The sequence below is a fragment of the Centruroides vittatus genome, unplaced genomic scaffold (assembly GCF_030686945.1).
Source record: "Centruroides vittatus isolate TY-2023 unplaced genomic scaffold, ASM3068694v2 contig_680, whole genome shotgun sequence".
Taxonomy (NCBI): domain Eukaryota; kingdom Metazoa; phylum Arthropoda; class Arachnida; order Scorpiones; family Buthidae; genus Centruroides; species Centruroides vittatus.
In genome coordinates, this window is record NW_027122427.1 from 150,258 (window position 1) to 167,146 (window position 16,889).

Below are 16,889 nucleotides of genomic sequence, written 5' to 3' on the forward strand. Positions count from 1 at the left end.
AATAATTTTTATTAAATAATTATTCATTTCTAATTATTTTTTATTTAACCAAATTAAATTTCTTTCTATTTAATAATAGAGACATTTCCAAATTCGCCTACCCAACTGACTCATGGGATATTTTCAATATGGCTTCCAAAAGTATGAGACATTTTATTTCTTCGTAATATAAAAACAAAGATAAAAAAAGTACTTAATTATGTATCTTAATTACGTTTAATGTATGAATATATTACTTCAGTTACTTTAACTTGACGGTTTTATTTTTAATTTACTACATTTTATTGTGTATGTTGAATATATATTACTTTTTAACAGTTAATATTGTTAAAATAGGGAAATATAACTCTGTTGATCTTTACATTCGAGAAATTGATAAATTGGGTTTTTTAAATGAGTTTGCCATCATATATTCGATGTGTTTTGGACATGTCTAGCATGTATGTTCTTATTATAAATATAATTAAGAGGGAAAAAAGGTGTATATTTTATAAACTTATATCTTATATACATATATTTGATTACACTCAAAGCCTTAGACTTTTGGTAGAAGTTAATTAACTTCTACCAAAAGTCTAAGGCTTTGATAGAGCATAATCAAATTAGATCAGTAAATCATTTGCATTTCTTTGTTATTAATACACAGAGTGGTTATAAAGTGCTTGAGATTATAGGGTGTACTATAGATTACTCCCTATGGAATTTCAGGACTTTGATTATATATTTTGAACTCAGGGGACCGAGACGAGTTCAACGGTACCCTATTTTTGGACTGGAGAGGAAAAATAAAAAAGTTATCACACTTTTTAAGTTACCATACTTTTTTAATGCTCTCATGCAGACAGCACCGTAGTTGCTAGTATTGCCATCTTGCGGTAAAGTCTGCAAACCGTGACGTCGGACTACGGTCATTTCCCGGAGCGTTAAACATGCGATACGAGAGCAGAGAGAGCGACGTGACTTCCGATCATCGCGCGATCGCCATTTCGGTTAATGTTACTTATGGCAGCGAACATAGCAGCTCGACTGACCTCTCGTACGGGAGCCACCACACACCGCCATGTGCTAAACTAGTGATCGATTCACGGTAGTTCTTGAACAAAGTAAAAAAAGGGGGGGAAACGTCTACTAAAGGCAATTTTAACGGCAAGCCATGCGACTCCCGATTGCGATAGCGAGGCCAACTTAGCGAAGAGCGACGCGACTCCCTCTCATCGCGCGATTGCCGGAAAAAAGTATGATAACTTTTTTTATTTTTCATCTCCGGTTCCAAAAGTAGAGTATCGTTGAACTCGTCTCGGTCTCCTGAGTTCAGATATATACCCAAACACACGAAATTCCATAGGGAGTAATCTATAGTATACCCAGATTATATTCTAGACCTTTCAGTTAGAGAATATATCGGCAATAAATCCATTATGTTGTACAAAGATCCACTGCAGTATGGCCTCGTCGAAGACTTGATAATGGGTGCATTGCCTAGTAAAGTAGTTTTAGATGTTGTATAGATTACTCCCCATGAAATTTCGGGATTTTGAGTATATATCTGAACTTGGGATCGAGACGAGTTCGACAATACCCTACTTTTGGACCGGAAACGAAAAATAATAAAGTTATCATATGTACAATTTCTTGCCTTTCACGATGCATTCTATGCCATTTTAGAGTTTTCCACTAGGTGGCGTTTGACCGTAGTTCAGTATACGTTTCCTTTTTTTTTTCTTTTGTTCAAGAACTACCGTGAATCAATAACTAGTGATGTTAAACACTGGGCGGCCTGTCGGTGGCTTCCCTCCGGGAGGAATCTGCCAAGAGCGTGAACACTCGAACGCCACCTAGTTGAAAACTAACTCTAAAATGGCGTAGAATGCGTTGTGAAAGACAAGAAATCGTAAATATGATAACTTTCTTATTTTTCGTCTCTGGTCCAAAAGCAGAGTACCATTGGACTCGTCTCGGTTCACTGAGTTTGGATATATAATCAATGTCCCAAAATTCCATGGAGAGTAATCTATACAACAGCCATAGTTTTAATATAATTGAATAAGCAAACTAATGAAAATCTGTTTTGTTGGTTTGATTATTTAAACGTGTTAAAGTTACTTTACTAAGCGACGCGTGTGTGATGGGTAGGTTGCCACATTGCAATTGTGGTTTGCGGTTGACTGATAACAAACTGGAATGTATTTTAGTTTAATATTGATTGATAATTACTTGTGTAGACTTCTACATTAAACCTTTACTTTGCATGTTGTAACCAATGCATTTTGCACATTTGATGGTGCTGCATACCGTATCATCATCATTCTGTTTCATTTTGGCTGGCCAGAGACTATATATATAAACTGGAGACTCTGGCAAAATACGAGACCTGATAATCCTAGTGATAAATCACTTCAGGACATTATGAAAGAATAATTAAAGAGTGTGTCTGGGTTTTTGTCCTTGTCAGTATTCTTGTTTAATAATACAGTAGAGTGTCGAAAAGTGGAACCAATTGGGGACTGGGGTCCTTCCAGTTAATGATTTGTTCCAGTTTCCGACTTTGTACGAAAAAATACATTAACCTGTCCGATGTTCAAATTTTTCTCCGTTGCGTGTCGCTTCGTGTTGAATTTTCGTCGATTTTAAGACTAACGAAAATTTTTATAATAATCATCGAGGCTATCGTATCGTTAAAAATTATTTCTGCATTTTGTACAAACAAAATAAATATATTGAAGAATATAAAAAACATGAAAATTATACTTTAGAAGTAAATTTAGTATCAAAAACATTCGATTCAGCACGACACAGTCCGACTGAAAATCGTTCCACTTACCGACGTTCCACTTATCGACGCTCTACTGTACATCAGATTTAAGATAGCTATAAGTTAATTTTAAGTTAGTTATCTGTATATTCACTGCTTCTCTTAGTTGTTTCAGGTTATTCTACTTCTTACAAGGCTTGTTAGCTTAATTTCTGTATTATTTCAGTATTAGTTTGAAGCCTTTACTTTAGTTTTAAGCATTAAACTTTACTCTGTTTAGCTTATATCCAGCTGCACTACTTATGTATGCTAAAACTCTGGTTTTCTTCTTGACCCACAGCCTCGCAGCCTAAAAACTGCACACCAACATTTAACGTAGAGGGAATAGTAACTTTACATATGCTGCTCAGAAGGATCCTTCCTTTCTCTTCTTTCTATCTCATCCTCCTTCCCTTCCCCACTTTCCTTTTCTTTTTCCGGAAGAAGGAGAGGGAAAAGGGGAAAGGCAGGAGGATGAAGAGATAGAAAGAAGAGAAAGTAAGGATCCCTCTGACAATAGCCATACGCAAAGCTAAATGCTTTGTGTAGGGCCATTGTCGGAGGTGTGATTTAATTATTATTTTTTATTTTAATTCTTTTACCAGAGAATTAAGAGCATTATTAGAAAATTATCCTTGTAATATTAAAATTTCAATCTATTTATTTGCAATAAATTAATTTATTAAACTTTTAAATATCTTTAATATTTATGTTATTAATAAAATATTTGTATTTTCTAGTGTTATGAATACATTTATACATTGTTGTTATAACTGAATTTTTGCAAACTTTGCTGTAAATATGACAAACAAAGAATTACAAATAGTAAGTATGATTTCAATTCATTTACTTTTATATTTTAAAATTGTTTTATTGAATAGTACAAGTTGATTAATTGAATTGTTTGTAATATATTATTTTATTAAATAGGAAGAACTGGAGGTATTAGAATCAATATATGATGGCGATGAAAACTTTAGAAAAGTTTCTGATAATAAATTTCAATATAAGGTAAGATTTTCATTTAAAATACAACTTTTATGTACATATGTACAATAGGCATTTTTTTTCTTTTTTTATGCTGGACAAAATCCGTAGCAAAGATTTTCAAGAAAATACTGTAGTTAGAATTTAATTTCTTTAAAATGAATTGAATAGGACATACCAGCTGTTTATATAAAGTAATTAAAATTGGTGAAACAATTTTTGTCTATAGTTTGCTAGCATAATCCCACTATACATGGCTAAAAATGAAGAGCGCACTACAGTAGCTGGGTCCATAATAGTCAGATGTCACTATTGAGCCTATCCATTGCTGGTGGTTATAATGTAATCTTTGTTTATTTGTACTTTTGCTAACCCTCTATCCTATTGCCAAATTTATAACTGGTTAAACACACCAGGAACAAATGGGACCTGACATTAGTATCTAGCTATTCTAGTCCATTTTGCTATAGGAAAGCTTTCATTTTAGTCACATGTAGTTAGCTGATGCTGGTCTAGTTGGCTAGAACAAAAAGATATTTTTAATAAAATCTGATTTTAGGGTGCGTTCTTTAATAGCAGTCGTTCCGCGTCGCCGCTACTACGGGAGTGCGCTGCTGTTTGTAGGCATTTAGGAATGACAGTGAAAGAAAGAAAGATGGCGGCGCTCTCACTATCGATAGTACGGTGATAAAAGAATCTATAATTCTAAAATATGAGCTTTTAAAGGCAAAAGAAGGGTCCCAGTTGTAAAATTTAACCATAAAATAGATTATTTGTTGAAAGAGCATTCAAAATAGCCACGAAAAAAATTAGAATGCCGGCTACCATTCGAAAAAAATTCAAAAAGACACTTACATCACCGCGTGCACTAACTTGCGCTTTCACAACTTCTAAATTTTCATGCATAAAACCACATAAATGGACCCGAAACGAAACTATCTGAGCCATGGAGGACGCCATTTTGCTTTCGACCTAAACTACTGCTACAAACGGCCGTTTTTGCCGTTCGACGGCGCGCACTCCCACCGGAATTTAGGAACGCGTTTGACAGGAATTTTTAAACGGATGTTGCTCGCGCGGAGTTACGCGGAGGAATAAAAGAACGCGCCCATTTTAAACAAACAGTTGTGTTTCCTGTTGTTTAAACACAGTACCAAGTTTTGTTGAATTTCCAAAATAAACCTTTTTCATTTAAATTTTTTTCATGCAATATTTAGCGACAATTTCATTTTATTTAAATTTTATTTTTAAAATTTTTAAACTTATGATTAAACAAAGATTTATAGGTTTTTATTTGATGATAGAATCTGTCTAAAAATCTATTTTTATATTCAGCTCATATTATCCAGACTTTTTTTGTTATCTTGCCCAGTGAAGTTCCCGTTTAGACTAGATAATCAATACCTTACTTCTGTGCAGAGTGTATAAGTATAGAATGTATTTACAGACAGAAATAAATAGTAGTTACAAATTTCTGATAGTGTTGAACTGTAATGTATATAAATTGTGCTTAAAATTATTTTTCTGCCACTCAATTTACACTAACTATTAATAAACAAAACTACTGATTTATTTTAATTAATATTTTGATTTTTGCTGTATTTTTATAATTTCACTTGATGTAAAAACTTTTAAATTAAAAATATTAATTATAAATCGCTATACTAAAAAATTGGCAAGGGCTCTTGCTTGATTTTAACACTCAAACAGAAGAATAACAGGAAGTCCAAAATAATTTTCAGTTAAACCAATACATAAAATTTAAGTAATAAAAATAGCTTAAAAGATGCAATTTTGCTAAATTATGATAAAAATTTCCATTTAAGTTTAGAAGACATTATGACACTAGCCAAAAATTAAAATTGTGTGGTTCTATCTGTTATGAGATGTTAAAAAATAAATTTTTTACTCCTACAAGTTATTAGTTTACTGAATAAAAACTTGTAGGAGTAAAAATTAATAACTTAAAAATATTTTGGGATATGAACCTCCCTTCATATTTCTCAAACCCGTGGTCTAATTTTCCTGAAAATTTCTAAAACCATTTCTCCCTAATACACACACTTCCCTGCAAAATTTCAGAAATTTTCAACAAAAAGTACTGGAAGTTATTAAGCTTCAAAGCGGATGAAAAAATTATGTCTTCCCCACACATACACACACACACACACACAGAAAGCCCAACATTTTTTTTTGTGTGTTTTGTTATTTCGAGTCCAATGTAAAAATCTGGTGGTTGTCTTTTGACTATTTTTCTGTTACATATATAACCTTCTTGACATATACAGGCCAGGAAAGTAAAACTCCAAGGGCAGTAATTAATAAAAATTGTTTTATCTGTTTCAAATACGTTAATTATTTATACTTTTTTAGTTTTATATTGCTATATAATAGAATAACTATTCTAAAAATTATATATTAAATTTATTTTTTTAGGTGAAAAATGAAGATGATTCAAAATCTTTCTTATTGGAAATAATTTGGAATGAAAATTATCCTAGTGAAATTCCAATAATTAATTTAGATGCATTTTATAATAAACATCTGTAAGTACTTTGAAGCTATATAAATGTATTGAAAAGTAAATGAAATTATTACTACTATGATTAATTTAATTAATATGAAATTTGTTAATTATCAGAGTTTTTTTATTATTATTTTAAAAAATATTATTACATTTATTTGATATTCTGTCTGACATTTTGAGTTGTAGTGACCAGCTTATAGTGAGGGTGTGATTTACTATCATGAATCAAAAATACCAGCAATCTATTACATTCTCAGTCACTGTGATAGATCATCAGTAGGCTGTGGAACACTATTCATGTACTTTTTATTATACAGAGCATTAGCATAAATATATTAAAAAATTGATAAGTAATTCCATGTTTACTATTCTCACAAAACAATGAATATTATGTAGTAAATTAAAATGTAGAATTAGAAATAACAGTAATACATTGTAGTAAATTGGAATAAATTTACAGTAAAAACTGTTTTAAACTTTTTCTTTTGTCTTATTATTGGTAACATTTAAAATAAATTTTAAAATAAATATGATTAACAGTTATTTAAAAGTTTTTTTGATGCAATATTAAATATATCATGCTGCATGCTGCATCTGTCACAATATTTTCTATGTCCATTTTTACATAAATCCAGATAGTTGAGGTGAATTGTTAGCAAAGATGCGGCATACAGAATTATGTGTATTCTCAAAATTTGATCAATCAATTTTCATTAAACTTTGTCATTTTCCATCAATTGTGTTGAGGAATCCAAAAATATAATAAAAAATGGGGGTCCATGACTTCATTTTTGAGATATAGTGGGATGAAAATGACAATGTCCATGCTATCTGACACAATTGAGTTCACCTAATAGAATTTAGGAGTCAAAAATGAAAAAACAAAAAAAAAGCATTGCGCGCACACCTAATGGAAAATAGATATCAAAAATAAACAACACAAGAACAAAGCACTCAATGCCAAGCAAATGTAAGGATTGCCTCTTTCTTTCTAGCAAGTGCAAGAATCACCTTTCCATGGTTGACAAATGTAAGGATTGCCTTCTCATGTGGCTAGCAACCATTTTCTTCTGTCACACAAACACAACTCTCTCTTACTCTTACATACACTTCCATAAAAAACTTGTGTCCTATATACATATTCAAACACGTATCAGCACTCGGGTTATATGGAGAAAAAGATAATTTATATATACTAATACCAATTTTAAAAATTTTAATTACAAAAATGCAATCCTCTGCCTCAATTCTATTGCAATAGAACAGTTTTACAGTGTCCCTAGTTCTAAATTATCAGTTCATTATTCACTAGTGACATAGCATTTATATTTGTTTTGTAAATATCCACTATAAAGAGGATGAAACATTCTTTATTCCAGCATAGAATGAGTCATGGATGTACTGTACAAGCTATTTCCTACTTTATTTGGATGATTGTTGTTAGATACTATAGTTTGAATGAACTTGTCTAATTCCTCTGCAGAGCCATTCCAAGTGAGTAATATGTCATCTACATATCGTAGATACATGACTGGATAGTGGATTGCTAATGGGGCATGGAAAATGCAATACTCTATATTCCTCATGATGAGCTCTGCTAAAATGGGTGACAGGGGGGAAACCCATTGGCACACCTTGGGTTTGTTTGTATATGTTACCATTAAACTGAAAATAATTGTTTTCTGTGACAAGTAAGAGGACCTCTCACAAGTGTAACACACGTGATGTTGGGTAACCAGAGCTCAGTAGTAAGGCACAAGTTTATTCAAATGTTAGCTTCTATATATCTTACCATCAGGTTCACTGTGGAAGAGGAACAAAATACCAAATCTCTTTTCTAGATCTCCTGAGTGCACCATAGATACTATAGATAGTCATTTGATATTACTGATGCTTCCAATTTGCTATGTAATAGAATCAGATTTTAATTGGTTCATCCTTCATAGTTGGTTGATGCTGGTCAAAATGCAGACCAAAAATATTTTAAATAAAATCCCATTTTGGTTACCTTAAAGGCAGTTTATTTTTCTTTCTATTCAAACATGCTGTTTTTACTCATTTCTGTAATATCTTTCAATGTTAAATCTAAATGCTATCATATTTAATGATTTTTTTTAAAATTTTTAATATAAAAATATTCATTTTGATTTATTTATTTCAAATAAATTTATGTTTTAATTGAATATAGTAATTGCTTTATGATTAAGTTTAATTAATTATAGTTAGTTGATGGATTTATTCACTTTACTAAATGTCACTGTATTCTCTTGTTCCTATACTTTGACACAATCAATTTCCATTCTACTAAGGCTGCATTTACTTTTGTCATTGAAAAATACATTTACTTTAGAAATGGGATGTGACATCACTCCAAGCATGCCAAATTCACTCAGAGTTCAGAGTGAGCAAGATTGTTGTAGTTTGGTGTTGATAACAATTTTGGCATCTATCAACCATGTGTTAGTAAATATTTCATTTGCTCAAAGATTTTTTATTCCTGTGATATATTTTCAGAATATATGCATTATGAAGTCAATGTTTGATGTCCAAAGAGCCAGGTCATCAAAATTCTGCACAAAATAAAGCTTAACATTGACAATTTTCTCATTATACCATGATTACTTTTCTTGTGGAAATGTGTAACCAAGCAATATAAACAAATAGAATAAATAAATTTTGTCATTTCCTATGTATTGATAAATCTGCTCTTATGGCAGATAAAAAGAAGGATCTAATAACCTGCTAAAATTAATGTATGCCATAACAATACTCTTTCAATATTAACAATAACCATCTTAAAATACTGAAATGGTAAAAACTTGTTTACTTTCAACCCTCCTCACTAGAACTCTATCATGTGACTGGACAATTGATGACAAAATTACAATCTATACAGTTTAAAAATAAACAGATCCCAAGATGACACTTGACAGAGATGCTATCATTTTATATCTTGTATTTTTTATTTGTTTCACACTTAAACTAAATATGTTTCTAATTGTATTTCTTAGCATGTCATATCTTCCTGCACTCATTTCAACAAAATTATTTATTGCTTGTGGTTGAATTAACGATGCTCCAAAGTTGACGTGATTAAACTTTCAAATGTTAATTTGATAAACTGCTGATATTTTTTTATTTTCTTTGTATGTGTTTTAATATTTTGGATTGTTTAAAAATGTATTTATCTAATAAGTTCCTATGTTCTGAAAGTATTTTCAAATACATTAACAATTTTAAATCATAAATAATAAATTTATTTTTGCTTTCAGTCTTCCAGAAGTCAAAAACTTAATAATTTCAAGATTAAATAAAGAGGTATTAAATTTTTATGTATATAAATTTATTTAGCAATAAACATTTTGAAATAATATAATGAGAAACTTGCTTTAAAGGGGCACAAAATGTATAAATTAATTATGATCAAATGCTTTTAGAGCATTTGTCCATCATCAGGTTACACTTGGAACGTTGTTACTCTGGAGATACTATGAATATCATTACCAGGGTAACACAGAAAAACATTTGCATTCATATTGTTAACACTGATTCTGTGATACCAGGGTAATGATGTTCTAAGTATACCCTAATGATGGACAAATGTGCTAAAAGTGTTTGATTGTACAGTAAACCCCACTACAACACGGGTTCATATAAGACGAATTTGTATAACATGGCGGAAAAATTGCAATCGTGTTCGTATAACATGCTAAAAGAATGAGACAGATTGTCATGGCCGACTCACGTCTCAACAGGATTGGTCGAATCTGGACCAATAGTGGACATTGCACAAACCATTGAGTTTAAAGAGTAAATTTTGTGGAACTTTTATTGAAAATTACATGGTTTAAGGTAGTATTCTTTACTCATATTTGCAAGACTCCTGGCTTGTGTCTCGTTGAGTGAACTTTTTCAAATCAATGCAGTTTTTACATAAAATTTTTGTAATCATAAATTACACAGGTTTATACATTTTGTCTGTCTATTTTCTATTAAAAATGTACATTTTTTTCTTTTTGAAAATTTGTTTTTGGAACTGCTGCCTGTTAACACAAGCAGTATTATTGAAATACCTGAGGACTACAACATAACCTCCCCTTGTTAGTGTTTTAAGTTTGACAATTCAGCTTTAGGAATAAATATATTAAGTTCCGATAAAAATAAAACTTGAAATGTTTAAAAACTATATGAAAGAATAAAATTGAATAATGGAATATTTAAATGAAATTTGAAGCAGACGATTATAAATGTTGCTTCCTTTCAAACGCTCCAGATTGAAAAGTGTATGTATATTATATTCAATAAGAGATTCAATAACATTCAGTTCTCTCAGAAGAATAATTTGGAGTTTAGACTTAAATTGTGTAAATAATAGTTTTTGGTTATAAAATTTTATACAGTGAAATCTGTGTAAACCAGACTTGTACACTACCAAATATTTTGAACAGGTTTTTTTTTTTTAACAGAAAATTGCTTCATTCCTAAAAATTTTTCCCATTTATACCCATTTCCATTTTATTAAGGTTTTGCTTTGGGCAAGTTTTACTGTATATATAATGTGACTAAATTAGTAAACTATTAAGTTTTAATAAATTATTTTTAATTTAAATTTTTGTTTTTAATATATTACATAAATGTAATATTTGATGTATTTCATGTCTAACTTTTGAAAGATAAAAGCAATATTAATGTTAAATATATAATAAGTTTATTATGGTTAATATAAATTAATAGTTTCATGTATTATATATAATATATAAATAAATTCTAAACAATGCATATTATTATTTTTTGTTTAATTTTTGAAATATTGTTAAACAGGCTAATATGTTGCTGGATACAGCAATGACTTACACTTTATTTGAATTTGCAAAAGAAAATATTCAAGAATTTACTGATATGCAACCAGATAACCTATTACCAAATGTAAATGGCAATGAAGAACTAACAGTGGATAAAACTCCAGTAAGTACAGAGTAAATTATTTTATAACTTTATAATTAAATTTATAATTAAACTTACAAATTATATAAATATTATTATATTAAAACATCGAATACAGACATTATAATATTCTGTATAATGGGATTATTATTTAGACTGAAGCATACCATTCTATCACATGGGGAAAAATGGCAGATGACCAGGAGAAATAACATTTTTTTAGCTTTGTCCAGCTAGATGGCTAAGGCAGTTAAGATGTCAGACTACTACTTAAGACCGGGGATTGATCCTGGGCAGACAAACCACAGAAATTTTTCACAGATGGTCTGTCCTTCACTACTTGGTCGCTCACCCCATTGTAAGCCTAGCCAAACATATGAGCACAGAGAAATGGCCGTCCACAGGGCAGAAAGAGTCCAAAATAAAAAAAAAAATTGTAATTTGAACTTCATATTTCAATATGGTAGCATTGTATGATGTGGTTTGGGTTCAATTTTTGGTGTCATTCTAAACTTTGTTTTTATTTGTCTTCATGTTCAATAATTGAATTATATCAATAGTTCAAAGCTAGGAAAACAGAACACACAGAGAAACTTTTTTAAAGAAATAAATTAAATGGGCACATATGCTAGTTGTGCCCATTTAATTTATTTACTGTATAATTAAATTTTCAGATTTTGCTCCTCATCATACATAGAAATGTGTAGACTTGTGTTTTTCTTTTGTTTAATGTCGTGGATAAGTAGACTAAATATATAAAACGACTCCTTTATTGAATTTCGGGAAATTGCCAATTTTTTCAGTAAATTAACTATGAAGGTCATAATGCTTTTGTCAGTTTAGACACTATTATTTAACTTATTAAAATTAAAATTGGCAAGGTTGTAAATGTACTAATTTTAATAAAGTATTGTAAATTCAATTTGCTAAATAGTTTTCATGATTCATGAATAAAGAGAAATTGTATTCTAAATATTTACAATATACTTTTCTACTTTTTGCATTTAATAGTTTCCAAGTAAATTTTTTAATGCATTGACTAACTGTATAAGATTTTTTTTGCATTTAAATATAGAACTTTCTAAAGATTAACATAAATGTGATGACAATTCCAAACTATAAAACATATTGTTTGAAAATTGCAATCATATTTCACAGAACCTGTGCATGTGTAAATTTGATTATCTTCAAATTTACACATGCACAAATTCTGTGAAATATGATTGCAAAGATGTAAAAGTTTGAAGCTTGTTAGAATTCCTTGTCTTAATGTCATTGGGAATAAACATGTAATCGGCAAATTATTGTTGCTTTTAAATCAATATGTTTTTATCATATTCACATGCTCACCATAAACTTTGTGCTTTTCCTCCTCTTGAAGGCATTGTGCTGCAGCACACCTAGCATCATTGGCATCATCATAGGCAGCAATCAAGCATACTGCTGAGTTACTGTGCTTTTTATATTTTTACTTACTTTGTATTATCATGTTTTTATGATACAATTCTGCTTTTATTTGCATCTTTGTAAACTGATAGGCTGTTATATTTTATATAATCTTCAAAAATTATCATTTATATTTTTATAAACTACATGAATTATATCTGCTCTTTTATCAGCTGTTGATCCTGTTTTAATTAACCATGCAGTTTCTTTGGCATCTGTAATAAAGAAAATTTCACATTTAGACTTCATACATAATACATGTCATTGAATTATGATCTAATTCAATATTCTATTCTCTTTCTATTCTATCCTGACATAGTGTATTTAGACATTTAATAATTGTTTTTTTCAGTTACATGAAAGTGAATGGAAATTATGTAGATGTATTTTAGATCTTTACCCTACTTGATTACTAAATACATTTCATTCAAAGATCTTTACTTATACATCTGTTTGCATGTGATCACTTTATGAATAGAGAAATAAAAGATTAAAAGATATTTTGTGTCAATAAAGTAGGTTGGATGATGATGATGATGATTCAGTTATTACAAGTTTGCTGTAATCATATTTCAATATATTCATAATATATTTTTTGAAAATAATGCTCTTATAATTTATGTTAACTGATATCGAAGTACGTTTGATGTAATCAAATGGCCAAAATCTTACATATCTGTTTGATATATATTTTTCTCTTTAAACTTTGTTTTTAAAAAATAAGTCTAAACCAGAGTAAATTTTACTTCCTTCCTAAACAAAAGTTTAATATTATAAGGATTCTGATGATCATTTATTATTATTACAAAGCATAATGTGCATGAATAGAACCATTTATAAATAATTTAAAAAATTCGAAAATCTCAAATGTTTTGTTCAGTCACATGGTTGTGTTTATAAATTTGCTGTCGTAAGCGATGTAGATTTGAATCTGATGTCGATTTTTATAATTTATCACGAGTAACTCTATCCCACATCCCATTCAGATTAGTCTGACTCTTAGTCCTAATTCTATCTGTTTATACAGGCATATGAAGCAACAAATGCTTGCCAGCCTGTACAGCTTGTTGCAACATGGTTTATTTTATTTTAATCAAGACCAAAATCTTTCTGGTCTTATATAAATGAATTTTGTCAAACTCTTTTTTTGGTCCTCTTCTCTTTCTTCAGTCATTTATCGGGTCATGGTCTCTATTGATATCCATTTAATAGTTTTGAGGGTTGGCAGTTACTCGTTCTTGAGATAAGTCCTATTAGACATAATTAGCATTTATTCTAAATATTCACAATTTCTAAAAAGACAATATATTAAAAAATGTCTACATTTTGTCCATCCTTTACACTTTGCAGATATAACAGTCTTATGGAGTAGATCTTTATTTGGAAGATCTTGTTCGCCTCAGTATGCAAAACATTAAAATCTTGTCTCTGGTGACAATACAATTAAAAATATATATATTTATAAGACTTATATCTCTGAAGTATGAAGAAAGAGCAAAATGTAAAAAGATTTTTTAATATATTGACTTTTTTGGAAATTGTTTGTATGCTTAGCATCAATTTTTTCAGTAATTAACACTTAGTTACTGTCTTGAAATCATCATGAATTTGCTTGTTTTAAAATATTTTCATTTCTGATGCAGCCTTGGTATGATGCATACAACATTTTTTATAAATAACTTTGATGAAAAATGTGTTCTGCCAGTCTTTTACCTTCTGGTTGTCCCTATTGCCAGCATGATCCAATTTATAATAGGCATATTAAACAATTCTCATAAAGCAATAAGGCACTAGAAAAAGTTAAATAAATATTGCACTCACATTGTGCCATCAAATATCAAAAATATATTATTTTTATGCTTATATTTATGTTAAGGAAGGAAATAAAGGCATTTAGCAATTTGAGTAATTTCAACTCATTGCGAACACATTAAGAAATATTCACTCAGACTGGTGTCATCTTGGAGATGAGAAAGCAAACAAATAAAAATAAAGTGTATTTATTTAATTAATTTGCACTGTTACACTAGTGGCTTTGGAGAACTTTCAAATGTCAACCCCTATTAAAATCTGTCATTCACAAATATCCATGCCCAAAGTGATATTTGAACCATCTGGCCAATTTAGAAACATCAGCCACCAGATCAGTGAGAATGGTATTATCAGGCCTCAGAGTACCATATAGCATTAAGAAAAAAGTAGGAAAGCAAAAACCATAATCAGAATGAGATCATATATCTCATTCAGATTATGCTCTGGCATTGGGATTCTGGCAATACATGCTCCTTTTTTGCCACTGCCACAGCAAAAGATACACACAGGAACCAAATGTAATGCCAGTTTCAGCACCAGGAAGATTTTGATTCCTTACCATTTTCATCACATGAGATGCACAATCATAAGCAATTTAAAATTATTTTGTTGCAACCAAGAAGTTAAAGATGAAACTTAAACCTGTCCATTTGAAGAACACACATCTTTTTTGCATGAATGTTCTAATGAAAACCGAAACCTGCATTGTTTTTTACATATACATTAGAACACTAAATCAAAACACTATTGACATGTAGACCATAAAGTGGAAAAGGTGGGTCACACCAAGGCATATTTTACGGTCGTACAAGTAATAACTTCACAAGACGTGAAAACTTTATAGTTTGTATATAATTCTATAAAATCAAGTAAGGAACTATAGCATACATTTTGATCAATGACATTACAAAAATATACTTGAAATCTGTTTCTAGGGTGTTGCAAGATTATTATTTCTTGTGACAAGTCAAAATTATTTATCAAAACATTATTTTTACATTTACTTTGTGTGTAAAGTTGATAGTTGATTTTTCATAAATACTTTGATATAATGGATGTTTCTCTTACTGAAACATGTGTTGTGAGGATTACATTTCTAAAATTGTACATTTTAACTGAATAAAATTTATGGAAAATTTAAAAAATTATAATAAATATTTTACTTCAGGAACCACAGATTTCAAGCAAGAAGGAAAAAAAGCCAAAACTCACAAAACAACAGAAAAGAAAATTAGCCAATCGAGTCAATACCGATGGCGAGTTGCCAAGAGGTTGGAACTGGGTGGACGTGGTGAAACATCTCAGCCAAATCGGTTCCGGTCCAAAAGTCAGCTCTTCGCAGGCGACAAATTCCTGAGACTAAACCAAAATGTGTATAGTTTTAAAAAATTTAAATTAATTCTTAGATGAAAATTATTAAAAAACTACGTTATCGATGTAAGTAGTTCTAACATAGTTTATTTTGGTAATGATCACACGATATCGGAAGACTGTAAACAAAATTTTCTGAAATATATTTATAAAATAATCATTCTGTGTACAGAAATTTTATTATTGTTTACTCTGAACTTATTTCTTGTTTTCAATATAATTTAACCTATTAAAAGATGTTTTTGAATAATTTAACATAATAAAATTCATCACGGATCTCTACTTTAAAACGTTCGTATGCCAAAAAATTTATCAACTCGTAAGGTGATGAAGGAAGATAGTTTTAAGATAAATGAAACAAACAGTGAAATGATTAATCTTAAATCCACAATGACAATATGGAGTTGACACAGTAACTTCAAACTATACTATTCACAAACTGAATAGTCGTAAGTTTCAGCAAATGGAAAGTTAAGATTTGAAAGTCAGTAGTCAATGGATAGAAACTCCATGTAAAAATTACAGGACAACTTCACCTGTTATATTGCATACAAATTTTTCCATGTTTTACATTCCTCCTTGATAGCATTCACTGCTATACTTCACATTCTATTATTTCCCTCCTTCCCCAAAAGAATTAACAGACTTATTTCACTCGTAAATCTCTGCATCCCAAACAAGTTCGTATGTCGATAGCCCATCAAATGCTCACTGTTTACAAATGCATAAAAATGCAATTAATGACAATATGTATACAATATACTGTATAATTATATTGACTTGTGTTTAATTTGAAGAGTAGTTGACAATAGCATTATTGTCAGCTATGTATTGTGACAACAGCAACATTGTCACAATGTTGGGCTGCAATTTTTAATTTAAAATATATGCTCTCCATCTAAATTAGTACTGTAGTATCTTGCCCTCATACAGTACATCATACTTTTCTGTTAGCAATGGAGTCGTACTGGTCATCTATAACTCCTTTCGGGGGAAATTTTTTAATTGAAA

At 30.1% G+C, this 16,889-nt stretch overlaps 1 protein-coding gene across 2 annotated transcripts; it reads left to right on the forward strand.

The window, feature by feature from the left end:
- Positions 1 to 103: 103 nt before the first annotated feature.
- On the forward strand, positions 104 to 16,038 carry LOC136980160 (RWD domain-containing protein 4-like). Of its 2 annotated transcripts, none has more exons than XM_067276210.1 (7): positions 104 to 141; positions 3,532 to 3,616; positions 3,722 to 3,802; positions 6,215 to 6,324; positions 9,578 to 9,623; positions 11,127 to 11,270; positions 15,676 to 16,038. In XM_067276210.1, the coding sequence occupies exons 2-7, from the start codon at positions 3,593 to 3,595 to the stop codon at positions 15,862 to 15,864; spliced, it is 594 nt and encodes a 197-aa protein (XP_067132311.1). In that variant the 5' UTR covers positions 104 to 141; positions 3,532 to 3,592; the 3' UTR covers positions 15,865 to 16,038. The 2 variants fall into 2 exon arrangements, with proteins under 2 accessions (XP_067132311.1, XP_067132310.1); XM_067276209.1 differs by having other exon boundaries at positions 139 to 189.
- Positions 16,039 to 16,889: the final 851 nt, after the last annotated feature.